This window comes from Vidua chalybeata, chromosome 11 (genome assembly GCF_026979565.1).
Source record: "Vidua chalybeata isolate OUT-0048 chromosome 11, bVidCha1 merged haplotype, whole genome shotgun sequence".
Lineage (NCBI taxonomy): Eukaryota > Metazoa > Chordata > Aves > Passeriformes > Viduidae > Vidua > Vidua chalybeata.
Genome location: NC_071540.1, coordinates 21437194 through 21461086, shown reverse-complemented (window position 1 = coordinate 21461086; position 23893 = coordinate 21437194). Strand labels below are relative to the sequence as shown.

Below are 23893 nucleotides of genomic sequence, written 5' to 3'. Positions count from 1 at the left end.
TGCACACTACATGTCATCCTGTACCCAGAGTTCTTAGGCCAAAGTGTTTTAGGAACATGCAATTTTGGACAGCGAATCAGCAAATGAGGCAGAGCAGGAAGCAATAGACAAGTCATTCAGAACCTTCATCTCATCCTCTCCCCTGTAATGTTAAGCAGACAGTCGAGCTCATGTATTTGTACCAAGCTTTTATGTGAGTGTGGGAGCTGAAGTGAAAAGGGTCCAAACTAACCTCTGTTATAATGGCTTTTTGTTCCTTGACTCTCCTGGCTTCTTCTGAACATTGTTCAAGACTGAAGACTTTGGAGAGAGGCAGTGCTTTTCCACTTCGGCACAGAACGGCTTGGCACGTCCCCACATTGGCCACCGTCAGAGAAAAGTTGCTGGCTGGATCAGCCACCTCGTTACGAATGTAGCAAAGGACAGCAGAGGAGCCCAGCTTCTGCCCAGCCATGCCCAGCTTCCTGTTGGAGGAGAAGGTGTAGGAGGTTCCAGACTCTACTGACAGGCATTCTGGAGGGCTGCCTCACCCCACCTAACATATTGATATACCTTATGCAAGTCCCACCAGGACCAGCCTGCTCACTGTCCTACCTGTGGGAGACCAAGAAGGTGTTGGACATGAACATGGTGTCAGACTGCTGTACCTCCTCCAGGAGCACATCGGCCATGGTGCACTGCAGCAAACGTGGCAGTTCTTCATTCTTGTCACCATCAAACATGCCATACACAGCCTCCACCCCCTCTGCAAAGCTCCCCAGTGCCAGGGATGACACACACAGCCTGTCAGAAAAGCATATGAGCTAAGTTAATATGTCTCAAAAAATTATCTTGTTCTCAAAACCACAGCCATCAGGCACCTTGCTGTGAATGCAATTCTCACAGGGCAGCAAAGCCACTGTCCCTACATTCACTAGCCTGGAAGATGTACAGCTGCATGTTATTATTGGAACTCCCAAACCCTCCTTGACCACATGCAGGAGAGCACAACAGGCACAGCTGGCAAGAGAAAAAGCATCTTTGCTGGACAGGGAAGGAGAGTCCAAGTGTACTGGGAAAAGCATGAAAATTGAGGCAAAAGGTAATGTGGAGACATAAGTTACCAGGACTTAGTAAGAGATGCAGAGAGAAAAAGGGATGGATGAGCTCTTGGGCAAGACAGGTCTGCTTGGGTGCTCAGCAGTGCACTCTGCCCAGCATCCTGAGAAGACAGTGTCAGTGCTCAGTAGACCATAATACTCACTTATTTCTTTGGCCTGCCATCTCAGCTACTCCGTGACTCCAGAAGGCAGAAGTGAGTGCCGAGTCTGCCGTGAGGGAGGGCTTAGCATCAATCTTCAGTGTGGTAATGTGACTACAGAGAAAATAGAAGTTATGCTTTTTTAGAACCCGCTGAATAGGCCTTAGGACCTTGTCCAGTCGAGTTTTAGACAGCAGTCTGTGGAAAGAACTGCACCAAGGAAAGGAGTTTAAGGTCTAGGTCTTCTGGAGATGTCTGCCTGCTTATGCCAGACACACCTGGGAAGACCTCATACCACCTGAAAAATTCTTTGCTCTGATGTTTCAAACCCAAACTTTTCCCTTCCCAAAGACAATAAGTCTCAGCTGCCTCAGGCAGGGAACGTTATACCACCATGCAGTGATAAAGTGCTTTTATTTACTATCCCATTTCCTCTCCTGGCAAGGGTTACCCTTCCCTGTGCAGGTCACTACTGGGTTGACATGTCATTGGCTCACCTGAAGATATCCAGTGTCTTGTGTTCTAACACCAGGTTTGTGTTTCCACTCAGATCCAGCTCTTGCAAGGCACCTGGCAGTGCCTCAGGGATTAGGATTTCAGTTAACTCATTGCAGCTCAAATCCACAAACTGCAGTTGCAACAAACAGCATGACAAAGAAAATACTCTTTTGTTGTGTCGTGTCATCAGTTACTCCAGTGCTCCTTACAAACATCATACAACCCTGCTACTTATTGTATCTCACACACAGGTTATGAAAATGGATCTGACTTGTCAGAAGAAGAATGATTTATAAGCAACCTGCAATAACCATGACTCCAATACTGAAAGACTAGGTCACACCAAAGATAAAGGAAGGCCTCTATATGCAAACCTGCCTAGCTGTATAATAACACTGCACATTGTCTCAAATGCAAGAAACCAGAAATGTCAGAGACGGGGGGTAAAGGTGAATGAGATGATCTTTGATCAACTCAGAAAGGTGAGAGATCTAGAATGCACATTCTGTGTCCTCTTCTCAGGTTGATCAAGCAAAGTCAAAGAACCACCGAATGGTCTGTGCTGGAAGGGACCTTAGCTCATTTTTTTCAACACATCTGCCATGGGCAGGGACACCTTCCACTACAAGAGGTTGCTCCAAGACCTGTCCAACCTGGCCTTGAAACTTCCAGGGATGGGGCAGCCACATCTTCTCTGGGCAACCTGTGCCAGGGCCTCCTCACCCTCACAGGGAAGAGTTTCTTCCTAATATCCAACCTACACCTACTCTCTTTCACTTTAAAGCCATTCCCCAGCCTTCTAATCATCTTCATGGACTCCTCTGAACCCACTCCAACAGGTCTAAGTCCTTCTTGTGCTAAGACTCGAGAACAGCCCTCCAGGTGGGATCCCATCTGAGCAGGGCAGGGGGCAGAATCCTCTCCTTACCCGTGGTCCATGCCACTGGGGATGAGCCCAGGGTGGGAGTTGGGGGGGAGGGTTTCTGGGTGCCAGTGCATATGGCCGGGGCATGTCCAGCTTCTCATTCAGCAGCATCCCCGAGCCCTTTTCAGCAGGGCTGCTCTTGACCATTCATCCCCCAGTCTGGATTGATACCAGGGGCGGCCCTGACGCAGGTATAGCACCTTGCACTTGGCCTTGCTGGGACCTCCTGTTCTCTCCTAGCAGTTACTTATTCTATAGCCCAAACTTTACCCACGTATCTCTTTATCTTCTCCATACAAATACCTGAATATGGGGCAAATGCAGGATTTCTGGAAAAATGCTGATTTCATTAGAGTGTGCAATAAGTGTATGAAGTAGCTTGCAGTTTGCAATCGTTGTAGGAATTGTTTTCAGTTTGTTTCCACTCAGATTCAGTTCTTCCAAGTGCTCCAGCTTACTAAGTTTGCTGAAAGGGAAACAAAAAAATACTGTATCTTACAGACATGAACTTGTCACTTTGCAGATGAGGTATCCATAGGCACTGCCCTTTATGAGCTACTTTTCTGATTTATTGATAGGAGACCCAAAGTCCTAAGAAATGCTCTAGTAAGATGCAGGGTCCCCAAGCCTGGCTTGGATTTGTACAACAGACAGACCCTTCACCATCAGTGCTCAAGTTGCAAAGAAATATCACACCCCCCTCCCCCCGCCATGCAACACAACAAGTTACATCCCTTGGTCCCCCTGGATTGCACCTCAACTACGACAAGAAAACCTACAGCCAACAGTGCTATGTGCCAATCCCCCTTAACACGCTTCTCCTCCCTTTGTGTCAGGCTTTTGTCTTCAAGCCACAAGGAGAGCATCTCATTCTGACTTTGACTCGTGTACAGTCATGGGGAGGTGGCAGCTTCCTCCCAGAGAGCACTGTCTTGCCCAACAGCCTTACTGACTTACCTTGCAGGGAAAGTCTGCAGGTTGTTGTTTGCCAGATGCAGGATCCGTAGGTTTGGGTGTCCCACCAAGACAGGGATGCATTGGTCTGTGAGGTTGTTATTAGTCAAGTATAGCAGCTGCAGCATGCTCAAACTCTCCTCCCCCGGACATGTGGAGGGCAAGGACTCCAGGCTGTTTGCAGATGCATTCAGGTACCTGAGGCTAACCACAGCAATTGCAAGAATCAGACTTCACATCATCCAAACCACTGCATTAACAAGTGAAAGGAGCTGTACAAATACTAGTGTATACAGCAGTATCAGACAGAAGGCCAGACAATACTGTAACATCCCTACTCACATTAAGATTTGTGAGTCTACTAATGACTTACTAGCTATATACACTGTGGATGCACACAGCATTTTACAGTTAACAGTGAGCACTGAAAAGCCCATGGGTAATACTGGTGGAAGCAGACAACATAAAACTTTACTTAAAGAAGGGCTAACTCCTGTGTGAATAGACAGTTATGAGAGACTGTTCATTTGTAAAGGGTCTCTCTTGTTGTTCTCCAATGACCTGAATCTGACTGGCTTCTTTTCTTTGCACTTGAACCTATGACTACTTTTAAAGACAAAGCTCTTCACGTAGCTTCTGTTTTCCTGTAATTATACAGTAACATGGACTGATTCCTTCAAATCAGCTTGATGGCTTCCCTTATGGCACCTGAATAACCTCCTCATAAAGGCCACACATCGTTATCTCTTATGCAAATGGCACCTTGCAACGACAGTCACACAGGTGCCACTTCCAGCCCTTACACTCCAAAGCATAATGCAGACAAAAGATGTTTGCTACTGACACTCACTTCAGAGCTTTGACAAAGAGTGTCTCTGGGAGTTTAGTCAACAGATTGTGCTGAAGGTCCAGCACCTCCAGTGGAATGTGTTCTAGAAGAGGTGGAAGGCTCTGCAGATGATTGTGCCCCACCATCAACTTCCGAAGACTCAAGCTTCTGAGGATCCTAGAAAGACACAGGGTTTTCTATTTAACTTGGTTCATTGACATCCACAGAGTGGGAAAGGTAGTATTTAATCCACTTAATTTGCTTGTATGGCAGGGAAAAATTAAAATACACTGATCCATAAAATGTAAACAATTACAAAGCAGAATGATACACAGGATAAGATGACTCAAGTCTCTCTGGATGCTTGGATGCATATCTACATTTCCCTCTACACTACTACTGTTTGGTGTCTTGTGATTTGAGTTGGTGTGCATGTGCCCAGCATTTTCTCAGGCAGACAAAGAAAGAAGTCACAAAGGAAGGCTTTAAATGCCTGTTGTCACTTGTAGGTAGCAAGAAGTGCTTCCACAGTGCCAACGTAAATTCAAAGCTTTAACTAGTGGCTTAGCACTCCTGTATTATTTCTGAGGCAGTAAATTATTCTTTGCATAATATACTTACAATTTGGTCCCTTTACTCCATTGGATTGGCTAAAATTCTCTTCTAAGTTCTCATTATCACATCCCTGTTATGTCCTTTCCTGGCTTTTGATGTACACAGTTTTTCTGTGACAATCACTGGAATGTCACTGCTGATCACCTTCTATGCCTCTTGCTTCAACTTCTCCAACCCATGTTCTGCATCTCTTTCCTGCTAACCACTTCTCCATTCAAATTTAGTACAACTTACCCCAGACACTGTGTCATTCAGCAAATCACACCCCCACCAAATACCCTTATTAGGCTGAGAATGTTTATGCTTTGCTTCTTCCTAGGATAAATAACTGCAAAAATGTTTTAGTTCTTGGCTCTCATTCACTGCATTTCTGCAGAAACTGAAAGGGAAATAGGGAGAAAGGAGATGGCTGATGGTGCACTGTGAAGGCTACATTTGAGATCAGCTGAATTGTCCCTTTGTGATAACTCCCTGTCAAAGGTAACAGATGAAATTTCTGTGTCATGATGCAAAATGTATTAGGGTCTCACCTATGACCTGTGTTCACAGACAGTATGATAACACATATAAATCACAGCAGCATGTTCTATGTCAGGTAAATAGCTGCAGTAGCAGCCAAAAGCATAGGATGGAATCACCTAGCCCCTATTGTTCGAAAGGCTGACCTAGAAACTGGTTCTTTCCAACATTTGAATATAGAGCATTTTTGATGCGACATAGATAAAGTAAGTGAGAGTAAATATCTCGACATAACAAGGAACTAAGCAACAGGAATAGCACTGCCTTTCTCTTCCCAGACAGCCCATTGTAGAAGAAAGCTCAGCTCTGTTTACAAAGGTTTTCTGACCTTGGTGGAAGCTCCAAGAGTAGGTTGTAGCTCACATCCAAAACTTCCAGTTTCTTTGCTTCACAGGCCCAGTCTGGGACACACTGTAGTTGATTGCTGAGAAAAGCAAAGTGGGAAAAGCTAGAAACCAGCACTCCATATGGAAAAGACTCTGAATGCTGCATGATTTTCATGACAGCCAAACCAAAAGCAACAGTCAAAAAATGAACAGCATCTAAGTTAGTCATGGATAAAGCAAACTGAACTGGTTCATGACTTGCCAGGGCATCCTATCTTACAGGTCTCACAATGCTGCTCCAAGGGCAGACGTAGGCAATGAAACCAACAGCAGAGATCACTGGGAGCCACTCTAAATATTTGATCCACGGATTCCCCCTGCCTTCGGTTCAGTAAGCTGCCCCAAGTTCAGTGGTCCCTGCTTGGCTTTTTTTTTCCTGATCACAGCCTACAGCTGAAGGACAGCGAAGTCACCTGGAAAGGTCATAATGGTTCAGAAGGGCTTCTGGTCTGGGACACTTTCATCATTGTTTAGTGGTGGGCTTTGAAGTTCTATTGTGTTTAATTGCTCTCAAGATGTCCAGATACTTGCTTTAAATTCTGTTGTGTATTATCACTTACTGAGAGAGTTCTAGACATGTCAGTAGACCAGGAACCGGATAAATATTGACAGCTGTCAGACCTGATGAAGTAAAGCAAGTAAGTATGATTGCAGAGCTTCAGAGAGAAAACAGCACAGAGATGCAGGTTAGTTATCAAATGAGACTCACAGTATTTCTTTATGGAGACTCAAGGTCCCCATTGATACTTCCCACCATAGAGTTCACACTTTATACATCTGCCATATGGCACTTCAGTGTCTCACTATCCATTTCTCCATCTGTCATGTGGAGCACCAGAACAAGAGAGAACTGTACTTTTCTTTGTGGGCTCCCAAACAGAACTCAATGGAACATGAATTCCTTGGACATAATACCACAACCTCCACACAGTTACACAGCCTGTGTACACCCATGCATATGTGATCCGTAGGAGCTAACCTCAGAGGACCCATCACATATGGTTTCACCACAATAACATCAACATAAGTATTTTTTTAATGTGTGAGAGAGGGCAAAAGACTGTTTTCCTTTGCTCCCAGGGCTTAAAGGGGAAAGGCAGGTGAAGAAGACAAAGAGACATACAGTTGCTGTTGGCATACAGGGCCCGAAGGGAGAAGCCACTCAGGGTCAGCTCTCTCAGCTGATTTCGCTCGCAGTGCAGCTGCTCCAGGCTGACCAAGGAGCTCAGATCCAGATCTGTCATCTGATTGTCTCGTAAATCCATGTAAGCCACAGATTTGTTCCCCTCCAGAGTGTCAGCTGCTGCTCTCTTCAGGTTGTTCAGCCTAAACACTCAGATATGAGTTAAAAAGTCAGGAAATAGGACACTGAACACTGGACATCAGTAAGAAGAGAGAAGAAAGAAGAGGAAAGGAAGAATTCTGGTGAAGGTCAACACCAATGGTGAGCACAGACAATGAAATGTGTGACAGGCAATGGTGAATTTCAGGCAATGAATACAAACAAAACCATTTCCTTTGTCCACACTGCTACACATAACCATTTTAATGATTCCCAAATTCTTAAGAGATTCTGAAGCAAGATCCAGTCTAGAAAACAGAAACCAGGTCAAGGGGCAGCTACTCTGCATGGACACAGGAAGCTAATGCAGAGAACAGATACCAGACTGCCTTGCCACACACAAAAAGCTCTTTGTCCCTTTCTGAGAGGTCTAGCAGTTGGCAGCCTGGAGAATCAGGATCACATCTCTAGGGCAGGGAAGCAAAAAAGGGAAGGAGAGATCAAGGTTTTGGTACCTTGAGCTACCAAAGCTCAAGGTAACAGCAAATCACAAGAGGAAGCTAGAGGTCTGGGTCACATTCAGCATCTGGCACTGCTCAATTAAGCTTGCTTTTCCAAATGGATTCTGCACACCCTCAGAAACAGAACTCCGTAAAAGCTACAGAATCGGTAAGAGAAAAAACTGAACCTAGTTTATTGCAAAACGTACCAGAAGTTGCACAGATCCTCTGCTCTAAATGGAAAGTAGCAATCTGTTTTATAGACACCTGCCAGTTTCACCCCTTACCTCAGGTCCACACTTTTGATGTGACCCATACGGTTCAGGACTGTGAGGTCCAGGGTCTCTAGCAAGTTCCCTGCCAGGGCTAGTTTGTCTAAGGTGACAAGTTTCTCACAAATTGCTGGCAGTTCATAGAAGTTATTGAAGGAAAGCCCAAGACAGCTGAGCTGCTGCATGTTTCCCATCTCTTCTGGTAAGGATGTAAGGAAATTGCCATCAAGCCAAAAGGTCTGGAGACTGCAACAGTGAAAAAGAGAAAGAAAATAATTCTGCCAAGATTGTAAATATCACATTTCGTATTTTCAGTGAATTTTCTCGTATAGTTAGCTGGTCTCAATGTGGTTGTTTTTAAAGGTACCTAACAGCAAATTTTATTCTTATACATGTGAAGTTACTGAAGTACCTTTATCACATATGTAATAGGCTTGGAACTTCCAATTCTGCCCAAGATTGTAAGTTAACACAAGCAAAATACAAATCAGTACTTACATTGTAAATGAAAGGTATTTACTTAATTACTTGATTTTCTACAAATGGTACAGTTTAATCACATCTCCTACCACACTAATGCACTAGTAGAAGATTTTTACACTCTAATTGTCCATTCCAACACACACTTGGAAAAGAATAAGGTAGCTTTCTGTTGGTATGATGAATTGTTTCAAGGGTTGTATGGCTTTTGAGACTCAGATCCCAAATATACAATTCCCTTATTATGATTATGTTCCAACAGAGACCTTTCTGTGTTTAGTGGTGGTAGAAATGAAATCTGAGGCCACAAAACTTCTTAGGAATAAGGGCTCAAGGAGTCATCAAGATAACCAGACCCATAACTAAGCTGTAAGCCTCCATGAAATGTAAGCCTAAATATAACTTTTTCCTCACAGTTTACATATGGCTAAAAGATCATTCTGGAAATTACTTGCTCACATCCAGTGTGGATGCAGACACTCGTTGTTTAAAGATACAAGCTGGAGGAAAAGCAGGCCACAGCAAACCAACAGTTCAATATTGATGTTTATCTATATGTACATTTAGATAAACATCTATTGATGTTTATCTAAATGTACTAACAGTCTTGCAATTAAATTTACCTAAGCTTAAGCTCTTATGCATTTGGGGTAGCTACTGGGGAAAATGGACAAGGCTCCAGCAAACACTTTAAGACAAAATTTTCAGAGGGGATTGCTCAAGTATTTTCATGTTAAAATCCTCTAACACAAAAGCAGCCAATTCTGTAGAACATCATCAAACATACCAGTGCTGACAAAAATCACTAGATCTCTGTGAGAAGTTACCACAGAAAAGTTTTCTACAATAAATTAAAACCTCAATAGAAATTGTGTCAGTACTGAAAATATTAAATTCAAAAAAATAAATGCAGAAAGACAACTCTGAAGCTGCAGAAAAATGCACATAGACTTATTTGAGAAACAATGCAATTGCCTTCGGTGCTTTATCTGCATCAAGTTTCCTCATCTTTTCTGCACTAGCAGTTGTGATGTTTTCCTAGTAGTGATTAAGGAATTGAATATCTTCGTTCTTGACTTCCTGCTGGAGTCAAATTAATCATTCAGCCTTCATGGGCAAAACAGGCTGCCCTAGAATTCACACTTTCAGAAACAGTACCTGCGCATCAGCAGTGCTCAGCTGAGCCACCAAGGATATTTATGATCACAGATGTAAAGAACATACTCACTTCAACAGTTTGCCAATCTGACTTGGCAAGTAATGAAGTCCATTACAGGAAATATTAAGCTCTGTCAGAGTAGAGATCTCACACAGTGATACAGGAAACTCTCCCAGTCTATTATGAGACAAGTTCAGACTCTTCAATTGAGAAAACCTATTAGCAAGAACACTAGTTAATTCACAAACTTACATGTCTAAAAGCAAAAATACACAAACCAGTCATAAAGAATTCTTGAGTCTGTACACTGGTGATACAGTCAGCTAACTGATTACAGGAGTTTCTGCATACATTTGGGTTTAAGTCATTGATACTTTTCTCAGCTGTCATGCTGAAAGTGATCAAATAGCTTGGGTTTACTGCAGGAACTGGTAACAACCTTCTACATCGACTTTCCAACCTTTGTCCTAGTGACTGCTACTAAGATTAAGGTGACTAAAATGCTCCGTTCAAAAAATTTTCCTTAAAAGAATTAACTACAGTAAGAGTCTACAATTACATAGCTTGGGAAAAGAGGAGCTGAAAACATTCACAAGGATTATTCTGAGAATAAAACAGAAAGCCAAGCCAAGCTGTAAAAGGGAAGATTAGGAAAGCACATGCTTCATGCTGGGAAAACCCAAGACCTGCACCCAGAAGTCCTTGAACAAGATTGCACAACACAGTGCTCCTTGCTCAGCAGACTGCATCCCACCTACTGCCCTAAGTACAGACAGCCCACAGTCCCACCAGTGCTTCAGAAATGGTTACCTATTTCTAGCTCCTTCAATCACCATGCTAGGTCCAAAGAGAGAGAAGGAACTTAGCATGGCTGGGGTAACATACAGCAGGGTTCTCCTCCAAGAGTTCCTGCCTCCTTCTACAAGAAGCAAAAGTATTGTTCCCCAAGTAAAAGCCTCTTCATCCCAAACTGGAACCACCAAAAATTAATTCAGTGGGGAAATTCATATCTCACTTCTACGAGATAACTGCAAATTTCATGTACCAGAGAACTACTTCTTGGAAACATGCAGTTATTCATCTGCCTCTCCTACCCTACATTTCCCAGGCATTGGTGAGTAGCTCTTATTTTGAAGCCAATGTTTTAATATTGGTAACAAAACCAAGGTTAATTAGCTTGAGGGAGAATATTACTTCTAGCTTGATATGTCTTGAAATATAGGACTGAAAGGTTCTGGAGTTGTTTTCTTCTTTATAGTGACCTTTTTTGGATTCAAAATACTTGTAATGATCTGTGTAGGAACTATGCATAATATTTCTCCATTTTGCTTTATAATGTTGGGGGGTGTTGCTCTTTTGAAAGAGGGAGCATAGCTGAAACTTGGACATGAGTTGTTTGCTTTGAGCACCCCATCATATGAATAAGGGCACAGGCATTTTTGTTTGCTGCAGCCACAGACTCTCTTGTACTGCAACTAAAAGCCAAAGAGAAAAAGATGCTATGTTGGTAAAAGCCGTCCTCACAGGAAGGATAATGCAAAGACATAACAATGATAGAAAAATTAGAAATTTGCACACAGAACTCCACCACAGTATTGGAAAAGAAGGAAACAGTGAGGATGAGCCTAAAGATTTGAACAATCTCATTAGCTGGTTCAACTTTAAGAGATTTAGGACAGGTCGTGGCTCTCAAGGTTTGAAATCAGCAAATGCTTTAATAAAACTGCTTTCTCAAGAGTTATGCAATGGCTTTTGCTATACCTGTTCTTAGTGCCAAGCAGTGTTTCTCTCTCTAACAGTGTAGTGAGAAGCTGCTCTGAGGGATACAGCATTAAACACAACAGTACAACTAATGTTTAGAATTCATCCCTCTGCAAAAATATCAAAGCAAGCACAAGAGGGGCATTACAGTTTCCAAAAGCTGAAGGGAAACTGGAATATGACACAGCTTGGTCTGAGATTCCTCAAAGCACACCTCCATACTCAGTGGGGAGGACAATACTCAAAAGCCTTCTGAGTTCTCCTTCTGTTCCCTCTTCTTTGCCTCAGTAAGCTCATGTAGTGATGTAGAAGAGGAGTGGAATGGAAATGCAACTCTCATTCAAGCTGTATTTATGAACCAGGTATTACAGGGGATAAAGATTCCAAAATTGTTGTGGCTCCTCAGGTTATGGTTTGTGCTCTCACAGGGCATACTGAGATGGCAAAGAGGTATGGAAACACAGCAGTGAATCTTCCATGGGATGACCATCCTCTGTTTAGCAGCCCAAACTGGTGCTGCCCTGAAATATTCCAAGTTCAACACATCCTGTTCTGCCACCAAAGCACACCAGCACAAATCTGTATCAACTACCTAGAATGCTGACAAGAGACATGCAGATGTATACATGTGTGTGCATACACACATATCAATGAAGACCAGATCTCAGCGTTTTTCAGATAAGGGAGATGCTCGAAAGGTACTACAGTACATAGAAAATAAACTAGGAGATGTAACAAAGCAGGTAGGGCTATTTAATGCCCTTTGCTTAACATTTTCCCTTTAGCCAATAATTTTTGCTCCTTTATTATAGTTATAGGTAATTAGACTCCTAGAGCTTGCAAGTTGCTCAGAGGAAGAGAACTGATCATCGTGAAAAATTCTGCTGTTGGGAATTGACAGTCTCAATGTACTGAGAGCACCTACTGCAAGTGAGCAAGGGTCTTCTTGTGGTGCTGTAATCTTAGAAGCATCCTAAAAACCTCAGACAGAAAAACTTTTCAAAAGGCAATGAGCAGCCTTATGTGGGCAACTTAATGCTATCTGTTTATTCAAGATTGCGTGAAGTGAGAGCTTCTTTTATGGCTTTTGTTTGTTTGCGGATTTCAGCTTCATCAGACATAGTCACTGCTAGGAAAAGAGTTGAGTTTCTGACATGTCAGATTTCTTGTTGACTACATGCAAGGTCAAAAGTAATTTCAAGCCCCTTTGCTGATCCAGTGAACCAAGGATACTCCATTTTAGAAAATAAGGTTCTGATGTGCTTTTCAGAAATCATACAATGTATTTGAAGAAACAAGTAGCAAGCAACATCTTAAGATTATTTTAAGCAGCTTCTCCAGTAAGAGAATTTATTACAGTTCAGCATTAGAAAAATTTAAACAAGTTTGGAAAACCAGACTAGACTCTGGTTTGCAAGGAAACTGCAAAGAATTCCCAAAAGTGATCAATTTTTTTCATTGTATATTCTTATAGGCAGTAGTAGGTCCCTAGAGACAAAGGAAACAAAGATACACCCTTCCCCACCACACCCTGAAAAAAAACCCAAAAAAAACCCAAACCCACCCCCCCCCCAAAAAAAACCAAACCAAAATGACAAAAACAACCAAACCTCAAAACCACAACGACAACAAACCAAACCAAACAAAAAACCAAAAAATAGTTTTGCAAAGTTTCTCCAAATACATTTTCCTTAGGGAAATGTGTTCCAAACAGAGCCATTGGACAATATTACTATAAGCTTCCTAACACTTTTCAAAATTCATATAGCAACTCCTTCTATTTAGCATGGCTGGTAGACATATCAACAGACTAATCTCCCTCTAGATTTTTATGATTTGGGGAAATTAATTTAAAAATATTTTTGTAAGACTCCTTCACTTACCTAAGATGACTACATCATGCTTCCATACCATCACACAACTGCTACTCTCTTAAAAGCAGATCATCACAAGTTTCCAAAGCAAAGCTGGAGTCTCACAGGCCCTCTGCCAATTCCAAATACACATTAAGAACTTGCCGAAACAGGGTTTTTCAGACCTAAACTTCTTCCTACAAACACTTATTCACAACAGCAGCATTATGCTTTTCCTTGCCTTTTCTTTTATACCCCAAGATGTTCTCTCCTTAGCAAGCAGCCTAATATTACTATTGCATCTTGTCCATACAAATGGCATGTCACCCCACAAGGCTTATCTCAAATCAGAGTTAGCACAGAATCTGTGGGAGGGAGCTCATGAATACTATAAATTGTTGGAAGTTTATTCCTGCTTGTGCTGCCCAGTTTTACTTCCAACCCCCTCACTTGTTAGAGCTTCCTAAAGATCAATTTTTTTACCATCCCCAAGAGAACAGGTAATACTTCATTCCTGTATCCACATGTCAAGGACTCCAAATGTAGAAGAAAAATGATTCTTTGCAGACCTGCAAAGAGAGTCAAGACTCCCTGCTCCACTTGTTCTCATAAAATTGTGGCGTAAGTTGAGGTAGGTGATGTCTTGACTGTAGAAGAGGTGCTCTGGTACTTCCTCAAGGCTGTAGCATGAAAGATCAACCATGCTAAATCGCATAGACACAATCTGAAAAGAAAGAGAAAAGGCTGCAGCTGTGCAACAAATTTTCTCTGGAAGTCTAATGGAAGGCCAAAGAATACAAGTAATAAACAACTTGCAAGAAGATGAAAGAGCCCCTTGTACCTACCAGGTAGAGTCCATGCAGGAAATGGGAGTCCATGAAGTACAAGCCTATGCCCTTTGCTACATCCCTGACAAGGATGCATAGCTGGATACCAGTCAGGATTCACACAAAGCCTTACTCTGTATGTGCACTGGGCACACTGCCTAAAGGCTAGGCTGTAAGAGAGCCAGTGTTATAGAGGAAAACAGATCTTTCAGGAAACTCTATTGAGAAAGCATAATCTCAAGTGTCTTACAAAGGTGCAAGAAGCAACAGGAAGCAGTTGATTTTCCAGTTCAGTTCTTTGAGGTTTACAGAACCTCTGCCTAGCACAGCTGCTTCTTCTGTACTTTTAGCTACTTCTTTCTTTTATTAGCTTGTTGAGAATATAAAATTTGAAACATAACTTGTTATAAAAAGGCTTCATAAATTACGGTTTCGCAACATTTCATAAAGTCTCTGCAAATCTCACGTCCTTTCATAAAGCATGTTTTGTTTTGAGGTCTTTCGTGCTTAATTTGACATTTTATGACCTGCTTTATCCTGAACTCATTTTGTATTTCATAATATCCTTCCTGACCTACAATGTCTCTGTAACTCAAACCTCAGGGCAGCCCTGTGAATGTCCAGGTCATACTTCAGGCACATTCAAGTATGGCAACAAATGCAATGTGTAGGTTTCTACAGCTGTAAAGTCAGTCAGTCCCTGTGGTTTGCTCGAGGGACCTGTGATTAAGTTAGTCTTGTAGGTGCAGCAGGGGTTAAAACAGCACAGAACTACTGCTTGACATTGTTGCACGGAGAAAAAGAGAAGGCTAAGAGAAAAATCTCTGTAGCCCAGAGCATGAAGGAAATAAAGCTGGAAAATGTCCTGAGTACTTTCTCCAGCATCCTAGCTTCATCTCTGACTGCAGATCAAGCTTGCATCAGAATACCCTTCCTGTGGTGTACCCTGCACCCAGCATCCCGACCACACTGTCCCCATGGCCTCACCGTGGATGCTTGCCGGTGCCACCGCTGGCACTCTGCCAGCGTTTCAAAGGAAACATGGTATGTCTGAGCTTGTGCTCCAGCAGATGTGAAAGCAAGGGTGTACTGCCGACGTTTCATCTCTTCCACCTGCGGAGGGAGAATTGACAACAGTCTGCCTAAGCGCCAGCAATTACAGTGGACCTGAAGTCTAGGGTGAAATATTACTGACCACCAGTAACACTGCATTTTGCTGAAAACATAGCTGCAGTCACGCAGAAGTAAATCCTGCTTAACATCTTTCTGCTGAAATGGATACAAGAAGTAGTAATTTCCAGAGTGCCCTTTCACATTGGCTACTGCTGTGAAAGCTGAACCAGTGTTTCTTTGTTTTATTAGTCTTCAGACTACTACCTAAGCAAAGCAAGTAGAAAGAGGTTGGGCACATTAATGCAGTAATCTGTTAAAAAAGCCTACATTAATCTCTTGTGGGCAATTCCCTTCACTACCATTTCTTCTTCCTTCCCAGGCTACAGGGAACTAACAAAAAAAAAAAAAAAAGTCTTACCTTTCCTCCAATGAGAGGCAAGATGTGCATCTTCCCTGCATGGCTGTCCTTCACTGAGGACACAATGAGGCACGTACCACAGAGAGTGACTGAGCGCTCTGCCCACTTGTGCAGCTGGGTCTTTCCTTTGCGTACGTTATAGACTCCAGAGAGCAGGATGCGATCCAACTGTTCCACTTGGCATGGCTTTTCTGAAGAAAAAGGGGACATTAGCATTTACTGTCCATATGTTCTTCATTCTCATCTGTGAATACAAATAACACGAATCTAACATGCAAAACCAATTGTTGTAAAGAACAAGCAAATTGCACTTAAAAAGAGAGTCTTGTGCAGAGGACAAGCAACATTCTCAGTCAGTGTAGGAACAGCAGCTGAGCAGCACCATTTGTGCCTCCCAGAACAATGTTAGAATGGTTGCCATGCAGCATGTTTTTAATCCAGGTAGTTACAGACCTTAGCAAATCCACATGCTTGCCAAATATCCTTCATTCAAATGCAACAGAAAAGCAATTTTAAATTCTCGTTGAGTCAGCTAAAGTCACAGAAATCATTAAAGTGGTTTCTACTAGATTTTAAAGGAAGGCCTGGAAAATCAACTACAAAGGAAGTTCTTTCCCTGAAGATGACTGTCCTGGTTTTGCCTGAATGAATTCATTTTCTTCCTGGCAGATGGTACAAGGCTGTGTTTTGGCTTCAGTGTGAGAATAATGTTGGTAACATAAAAAAAAAACCAAAAAACAAAAAACCAAAAAACAAAAACAAAAACAAAACAAAAAAAAAAAACCAAAAAAAACCAAAAAAAAAAACCCAAAAAAAAACAAAAAAAAAAAAAACCAAAAAAACACCAAAAAACCTGCTGTTTCGGTTGGTTCATCAGCGCTCACCCAAGTCAAGGACTTTACAGTGTCTCTTTCTCTGCAGCAGGTGCACAAGAAACTGCCAGGAAGCATGGTCGGACCAGGTGATCCAAACTAGCAAAGGGGATATTTCACACAACAGAACATCATGCAGTATACAAACTGAAGGAATTGGGAAAGGAGGGCTGAGCACTGCTAGAGAAAGGGCACCAGTGTGATGAGCAGTGTATTGTGCATCATTTGTATTTTATTCCTCTCTCTTTGTTATTTCCCTTTCCATTACCATTACTATTATTTTACTTTATTTCAATTATTAAACTGTTTTCAGTCCACAGGTATCATCTTTTTCCTATTCTCCTTCCCATCCCATGGGGGAAGAGGGCGTGAGTGAGCAGATGCGTGGTGCTTATTGGGTGGCTGAGGTTAAACCACAACAGTCCTTTCAGGCGCCAGACCTGGTGCACTAAGGGCAGAGACAGATCTGACCAGAGTGTGTTAAAACAGATTTGCTATAAGCGTTTATTGTATTGGTTTAACAGTGGCTGGTCACAATATTGATTGGCTTGCTCGATTTTGTTTCACTTGTTCTCAAGACTGGATTATGTAACACCTTATCTGCTGTAAAGGCTGGGTTAAGGTTATGGTGTTGTATTTTGTAATCTGGTCTGTGTGCTCAGCAAGGCCCTTACCTTTGTGCTCTGGTGCCATTTAGTGGAAAATATCAATAATGACACCATTTGCCTTTTCTCCTCAGAGCGCCCACCTAGGGAGTGGATACTTTCCACATCCTCCTTTTCTCCTCCAGGTTAATTACAACAGCATTTGGGAATTTCTAATATCCTTGGGATGCTGAGATCAGTGTGGTTCCCTATTGCTAGGCACCATGAATGTGATTCAAGTCTTGTTTAGGGAGAAGCAACTCTTTGCAGCTACTCCAACCCTGTGACAAGCCACTGCAACTACTCAGACTGGACTGGAGTCAGACTGCTGCCAGTTGCTGCCCTACTGGACACACTCAAGGCCAACCATTCAGCTTCTGGAGCTGGGGTGACAGAGGATTTGGAGCCCACAATACTCTAACTGAAAGAGATACTGGTAGCATATGAAGGGGTTTCAGAGCTGATTGGCACTAAGGTTCAGTTGCTCCTGGCACCCTCCTGGGGTGGATGTTCAAACTGATGCTACGTGGGGTAAGCCGGTCACACTGATCACGCAGCAAGCTTGAATAAGAAAACCATACTCCAAACATTTATCAGGAGCAAACAGTTAACTACTAACTCAAGTTGTAATATTGTTTCTCAGTTAGACAACAGGATCTTCAGTTTGCCAAATCTAAAGTGCTGTCTTGATGTACATATCTGGCTGAATTTAGCTGAAACATGCAGTTGTTTATTTCAACAATAGTTTTGTTTCACACACACGAAGTTTGACATAAGATGTCCTTTACTGGTGAGAAACTGTAAGAATCCACAGAAAAAATTGCTTTGATTTCATCAAGCTGAAAGACCAGCCACACACTTGTAAGAAAACAAGTCCCCATTATTGTGGGACTGAAAGTGGTAACCTACCACGAACTGCCCCAGCAGCACTGTTCCAAGCATTACTCTGCAGCTGCACCAATCCTCCGGTTTTCCTCTCTGCTCCAAAACCATGACACCTAACCTAGAGTGGGTCAAAGGGCAGCTGTGGACACAGCTAGGTGGCTGGAATACCTCTCCTATGGAGACAGGCTGAGAGAGTTGGGGTTGTTCAGCCTGGAGAAGAGAAGGCTCTGGGAAGGCCTTTTTGCAGCTTTTCTATCTATAAAGTCAGCTTATAAGAAAGGCATAGAGAGACATTTTATGAGGGCCTATAGTGGCAGAAGAATGGGCCATGTTTCTAAACTGAAAGAGGGCAAATTTACACTGGACATAAGGAAGAAATGTTTTATGGGGAGGGTGGGGAGGCCCTGGCACAGGTTGCCCAGAGAAGCTGTGGCTGCTCCATCTCTGGAACTGTCCAAGGTCAGGCTGGGTGGGGCTTGGAGAAACCTGTTCTAGTGGAAAGTGTCCCTGCCCATGACAGGAGGGTGGAACTAGATGATCTTTAAGGTTCCTTCCAACCCAAACCAGTCGGTGATGCCATAATATTAAGAAAAAAAATTCTGTGTAAAATACATTACTTCCTCCCTTATGTTGTCAGCTGCAGACTTGGCAAAATTATTGCATCATCCTCCATAGCATTCCCTCTAATTCCTCCCCTATCTTTGAGAATCACTTTGTCAGCATTTGCTTGTACTTCCTTAAAACAGGTCTCCTGAATACACTTCAACCCTTATACTTCTTTCATTGCTTTCTTATAAGCAGACCAGCCACCTATGCTGACGGAAACTACTCAATTACATTTTCTATCTACTTGGTTCCATGAAGTTGAGTTGCTGTTCGTGAATCCTCAGCAGTTCCTGCTTGATGAAAGCTTTCATTTTTTCCTCAAAAGTTCTCCATACCCCTATCCTTGATGCCTCTATTCCTTCCAGCTAAAGTAACTTCTGACTCCCTCTTCCTTGCTCCATAAATCCAGACTATGCATGTCACACTTCTTTCCATCTGTTACACTCCATGTTTTGCATGCATATGTATATATGCTTGCATATATGTGGTGTATACAGTACCTACACTGTTTTGCCTGTTCTTACACATAGCTCCCAGACAGAAGGGGTTTGTCTCAGATAGCAGGGTGAAGAAGCCAATTTCTTATAAATGCATTTTTTTGACACTGAATAACCAAAAGATGGCTAGCAGCTTAGCCAGGCTGCCCAGATCCACAGTGCAAGAACACTTTTCCATTAAAAGCATCTTGATTTTTTTCTTCTGAAATGCAAAAAATACACAGGTGAGGTACTTACAAGTAAGGAAATAATTTCCTTATTATCTTTCCTCACCCTCATTTATTTTATATTTCCTGTTAACTTCAGTGAATTCCTTTTCTGACTGCTAGTACCACATGCGCACAAGCCTATGCCTGTTATCTGTGTCTCCTCGTGTATACTGTATCCTGTCCAAACCAATTCAACAGGCCACAATCCAAAGTCTTGCTTCTGCAATCCAGTGCCCTAGGGCTCTGACAGCAGCCTGCGTTATTATTAACCAGCTGGCACCTTCACTCTTCACTATTTAAAGGCTGTGGAAGTATTTGACCAGGAGCTTCCTTGGCTGTATCCATAAACTTTTTGTAAATACAATCTTCATGCACATCTAAACAGAACTCCCAGTGGGAGCTCTAAGTCATCAGTTGCAATATTTGAATCTAAAGACAACAGAGCGATCTTGTGCCTTCCTGTGGACCTGTCTTTTCTCAAGTCATGGACAGGATCAAGAAAATTACAGAAGTGTGATTTTTTTGTCTATTAATCTTTAAAATGTTTTATTTAAAGAAATGCTTACTGGTGCTACAGGTGCTTGATGCAGTTGTCGACAAACCTAACAGGCTGATGATTCAGGCTTTAGCTGAGTTCCAGCTCATAGTTACAGCTGCAGAAACAGTGACAGTGTGCACACACACAATTTCTTACCACTGTAAAAGCGAATCATACAGCTGAGATCAGAGTTTGCTGCCTCTTCCTGCATTCTGAGAGGATCATCAAAACCCAACCCAGCCAAGTAGTCATACACAATCTGAAGGGGTTTTTCTGTGGGCTCCAGCCTCCTGTCAAAAGATACAAGAAAGAAGTTTGAGAATGCAAAACAGATTAAACAAGTCTCAGTACAGCTAAAGTGTGAGGAATACTGACACACCGTCTGTTCTGCTCCTCTGAAAAGGTCTGGCAAGCATGGACTCTTGGGTCTCTGCTCCCTGCTTGACAAGCAGCACTTAAGAACTGCAGCACTTGTGAATTACATTGCAGAAGAGAAACACAGAGAAACAGCAATTGTCATAAGCCACACAATTCATGGTGAATATTTCTATTTCATGATTTAAGAAGCACCAGGAGAAATCCATGACAAGACACAAAACCAGAAATAACAAAAAAGCAGCTGCCAAGTAATTAAAAACCCGTATGTATAATGCCTCAAAAATATAAAAGAACTCTTACATTTTTCTTCCGAATGCAGCTTAGAGCAAAGCATTTGAAGAATCCTCATGAAGAATCATTAAAAATACCCCGAAACAAACATAAGACAAATTTCCTACTCTCTTCAGCTCACATCAGTGGCTAGATTCTTATGCTTTGGCAAGTTAACTCAACTAGTATATTTAAAAGGATGTTTTAGAACTATGACAGAACACAGGAAGGACACAGTGGCTAGCTTGAATTAACAGCAATAAGAGAAAGTTCTTGTGAAACATCAGGTTTAGTATATTCAGAATGGAAAACATGTTTTCTGATCCTCTCTTCTCACTTTTTCCAGGGACCCTGTATTGTGATTTTCTTCAATAAAAACAACAAGTTTCTTGCTAAATTACAAGTTTTCTTTTAGGGAAAAAAAAAAAAAATCAGTGTAAAAGATTAAGCACTGAAAATGTTACGCAGGAGTTAAAATATATTGTTCCAATGGTCTACTCATTATCCAACATTAAAAATCCCCATTTTTAATCTAAAAGTGCCTAGCTTCAGATTACAGTCACTGGATCTCAATGGTCACCTCGTCTTTAAACAGGAATTTATAAACCATGTCACTAAACATTTCAAACTTCCTCTTCAATATAAGGTACAAGGTCCTTTTAAAACTATTCTTGTAGTAGAGTGGGTCTACTTTGATTCAAAAGCATTTTTACTACCAATTTTTTTTTTAGTTTATCCCTACCCTGTAAGCACTAAAATGATTGTTCCCTGTATCCATGCACTGACTTCACAAAACCACACATACACATTGGTTCAACAAAAACACTTTTCTGCTCTTGGATTAAACCTGCTCTAGACTCATATCCCTCCAATGCACAAGTCCTCCTGAACTGCATCTTTTGACAACTTCTTGTCTCCTTCCTCTCCTTTGCAGTATTTAGTACGCTTGTCTTTTACATGAATCTACCCAGTGATACTGAAAAGCAGTGTTTTCCAGGGAATACTGCATGCTAAACTGTCTAGAGCAATCTGCTGCACTGACTTCTCAGTACCCATCACTCCCTCCACCCATGCCCTCCTGAGCTCTTACTTTTTAGCCACAGGTTATTAACAGAGCAAACTGAACAAGGGAAGTTTACATTTCCTCCTTCAAACAGCTCCTCACCCAAAACAAGATGCTTACGCTGAATAACAGCTTCCAGTTTGTAAGATACTAGCCAGTTGTTGTGGTTTGACATGGAAGTGAATTTTTTTTTTCAGGAAGTTGGGTCTAACTAATCAGTGGTCAGGTTTGGATATTGGCACCTGGAGTGACCACTGAAAGTATGGACACGCCTCTGAGAACACAGGGGGTTAAAAGCAAGAACTCCCAAGGGAACTGTCTCTTTAGCTCCAGTCGTCAGAGAGTGCAGTGCAGACTCTTCCCCTGCCCAGCCATGGGCTGGGTGCGGGAGGGGAAGCCACGCGGCCTTGTCCAGGTAGGCCGAGGGGCTGAGGGTCTGGAACCCAGCCAGCTCCTGCGGATGGAAGGGTGGAGAGAAGTGGAGATGCCTTTGTCCCCCCCAGAGGGAAAGTGACAGAGAGCCTGATGGCACCTGGAGATTTGCCAGCAGAGGAGGAGAAAGGCGGGGGATGATGCCCAGTGTGGGAGTCGAGAGTACTGGGCAGAGATTTCAGCCATTCAGGGAGTCTGAACTTCTAACCCTTTCCTGGGAAATGAGGGCTTTGTAAAATATTACTCCTCCTCGATTTGTAGTGGAAGAGAGACAGTCCGGGACCTGAGATGTTAGAAGAAGAAATTTTTAGGTGGGAGGAGATGATGGAGTAGCTTTTAGCTGGACTTTTTTTGTTAGCCATAGACTGAACCAAATTCTCCTGCAACAGAGACTGCATTTTAGGGGGATGCAGCGGTGACCCAAGGAGACCTGCTTCAGCTTCAAACAGCACAGGAATGGCAAGAACAGAGGAAAGCTGATGAAAGAATGGTGATGCCCTCTGTCTTCAGGAAGAAGATGATCTCTGTTCCTGGACCCTTGGCCCCAGGGGAAAATGGGGGGGACTGTAGTCCCAAGATGAGAAGCTGAACTGGGGTCTCTTTTGGTCCATAGCAAAGCATCCTTAAAGGAGCCCTATGGGCAGTCTGTCCATGCACGGTGGTGAGAGCACTGTGACATGGAAAGGAGAGTGTCACACTGGCAGATTTTCTCTGGGCGGTTGCCATGTGTGACAGGGAAAGACGGGAGGTGGCAACTGTGTTTCCTGAGGGGGGGGGTGTGTCTATGGCACAAGAGAGACTCCTCTCTCCCTTGATAGACTGAGTATTGATTATCTGAAGGGTGGCAATTTGATCAGGAATCCCGGGTGATGTTTCATGGTGGCTGTTTTGGAAATTGGGAGGAGGAGGGGTGTTTTAGAGGGTCTTCATCCTGGATTTAGTGTGTGTGTCTTCTGTAGGAGTAGTAGTTTAATAAAGTTGGTTTTTTTGTTGTTGTTATTAAGCTTGGGCCTGCTCTGCTCTGTTATTGATAACACCTCACAGCATTTATTTGGGAAGGTGTATTTTCATGGGGGCCCTGGCATTGTGCCAGTGTCAAACCATGACACCAGTGAGTTTTACTGGTTTGTGCATTGCTTTTCTCCCCATGAAATCAGAACCACAGGCGTTTTGGGTAGAAGGGCCTTTAAAGGTCATCTACTCCAACCATCCCACCTTTGGCAACCAAGCTTGAAATTTCGAAGTATCAAGATCAAATTTGCTAGGTAGGACCTGTTTTCCACTAAACACTGTTGACTTGCATACATTATTTATACTGTGTGTCTTAATGGGAAACATTTCATTGCTGTATGTACCAAACCTTTCCGCTTCTTCTCATCTCTTCTTAAGAATAAGAACATTTCCGATTGTTTTAAATTATTATATCAGAGTATTTCCACTATTACTGACAGCTTTATAAATGTCATCAAATAATTAAGGCAGGACTGATTTCATAAAACATGCACCATTCACAAGCACCTAGTCATCCAGGTTTCCTCTGGAATCACCAAGACACATCTCAAGAAGTAAAATGACTCAGGTATTTCAAGAAGATACATTGCAACTCTGCCTTCACATACAGGACCTCTGGATCAGAAGAAGGATTACTCTCAAACAAAGTTTATAGCCTGAACAGGCAATGTAGTTGATATGCAGCTGACCCAGAAAACTAGTTCTTACTGCTCAATGGTCACCAAGCCTGTTTAGAGCAAGTCTGCTCCACACTTTTTTTTTACACAGAAATGCATCTACTTACTAGCCAGAAGGCTGTATATCAGATAACCCCTTTCCTCTCTCTTCAGAAATTGTCTGTTAGAGCTCCTATTCAC

General features: G+C 42.5%; 1 protein-coding gene across 4 annotated transcripts in view; it reads right to left on the bottom strand.

Moving 5' to 3' along the window:
* Positions 1-23893, bottom strand: part of PHLPP2 (PH domain and leucine rich repeat protein phosphatase 2) — a 35397-nt gene that overhangs the window by 6493 nt on the left and 5011 nt on the right. The window contains exons 2-18 of one of the 4 annotated variants that reach the window (XM_053952502.1): positions 20262-20352; positions 20039-20172; positions 15632-15822; positions 15088-15213; positions 13843-13997; positions 9729-9875; positions 8036-8266; positions 7090-7292; positions 6527-6587; positions 5909-6004; positions 4468-4623; positions 3621-3821; positions 2967-3129; positions 1738-1868; positions 1244-1354; positions 595-783; positions 233-464 (exon numbers count right to left, since the gene is read on the bottom strand). In XM_053952502.1, coding sequence (XP_053808477.1) covers positions 233-464; positions 595-783; positions 1244-1354; positions 1738-1868; positions 2967-3129; positions 3621-3821; positions 4468-4623; positions 5909-6004; positions 6527-6587; positions 7090-7292; positions 8036-8266; positions 9729-9875; positions 13843-13997; positions 15088-15213; positions 15632-15822; positions 20039-20172; positions 20262-20352 — 2618 coding nt within the window. Of the gene's footprint in view, positions 1-232; positions 465-594; positions 784-1243; positions 1355-1737; positions 1869-2966; positions 3130-3620; positions 3822-4467; positions 4624-5908; positions 6005-6526; positions 6588-7089; positions 7293-8035; positions 8267-9728; positions 9876-13842; positions 13998-15087; positions 15214-15631; positions 15823-20038; positions 20173-20261; positions 20353-23893 lie in introns of those variants that run through there. The other 3 variants (XM_053952501.1, XM_053952504.1, XM_053952503.1) reach the window with 3 other exon arrangements.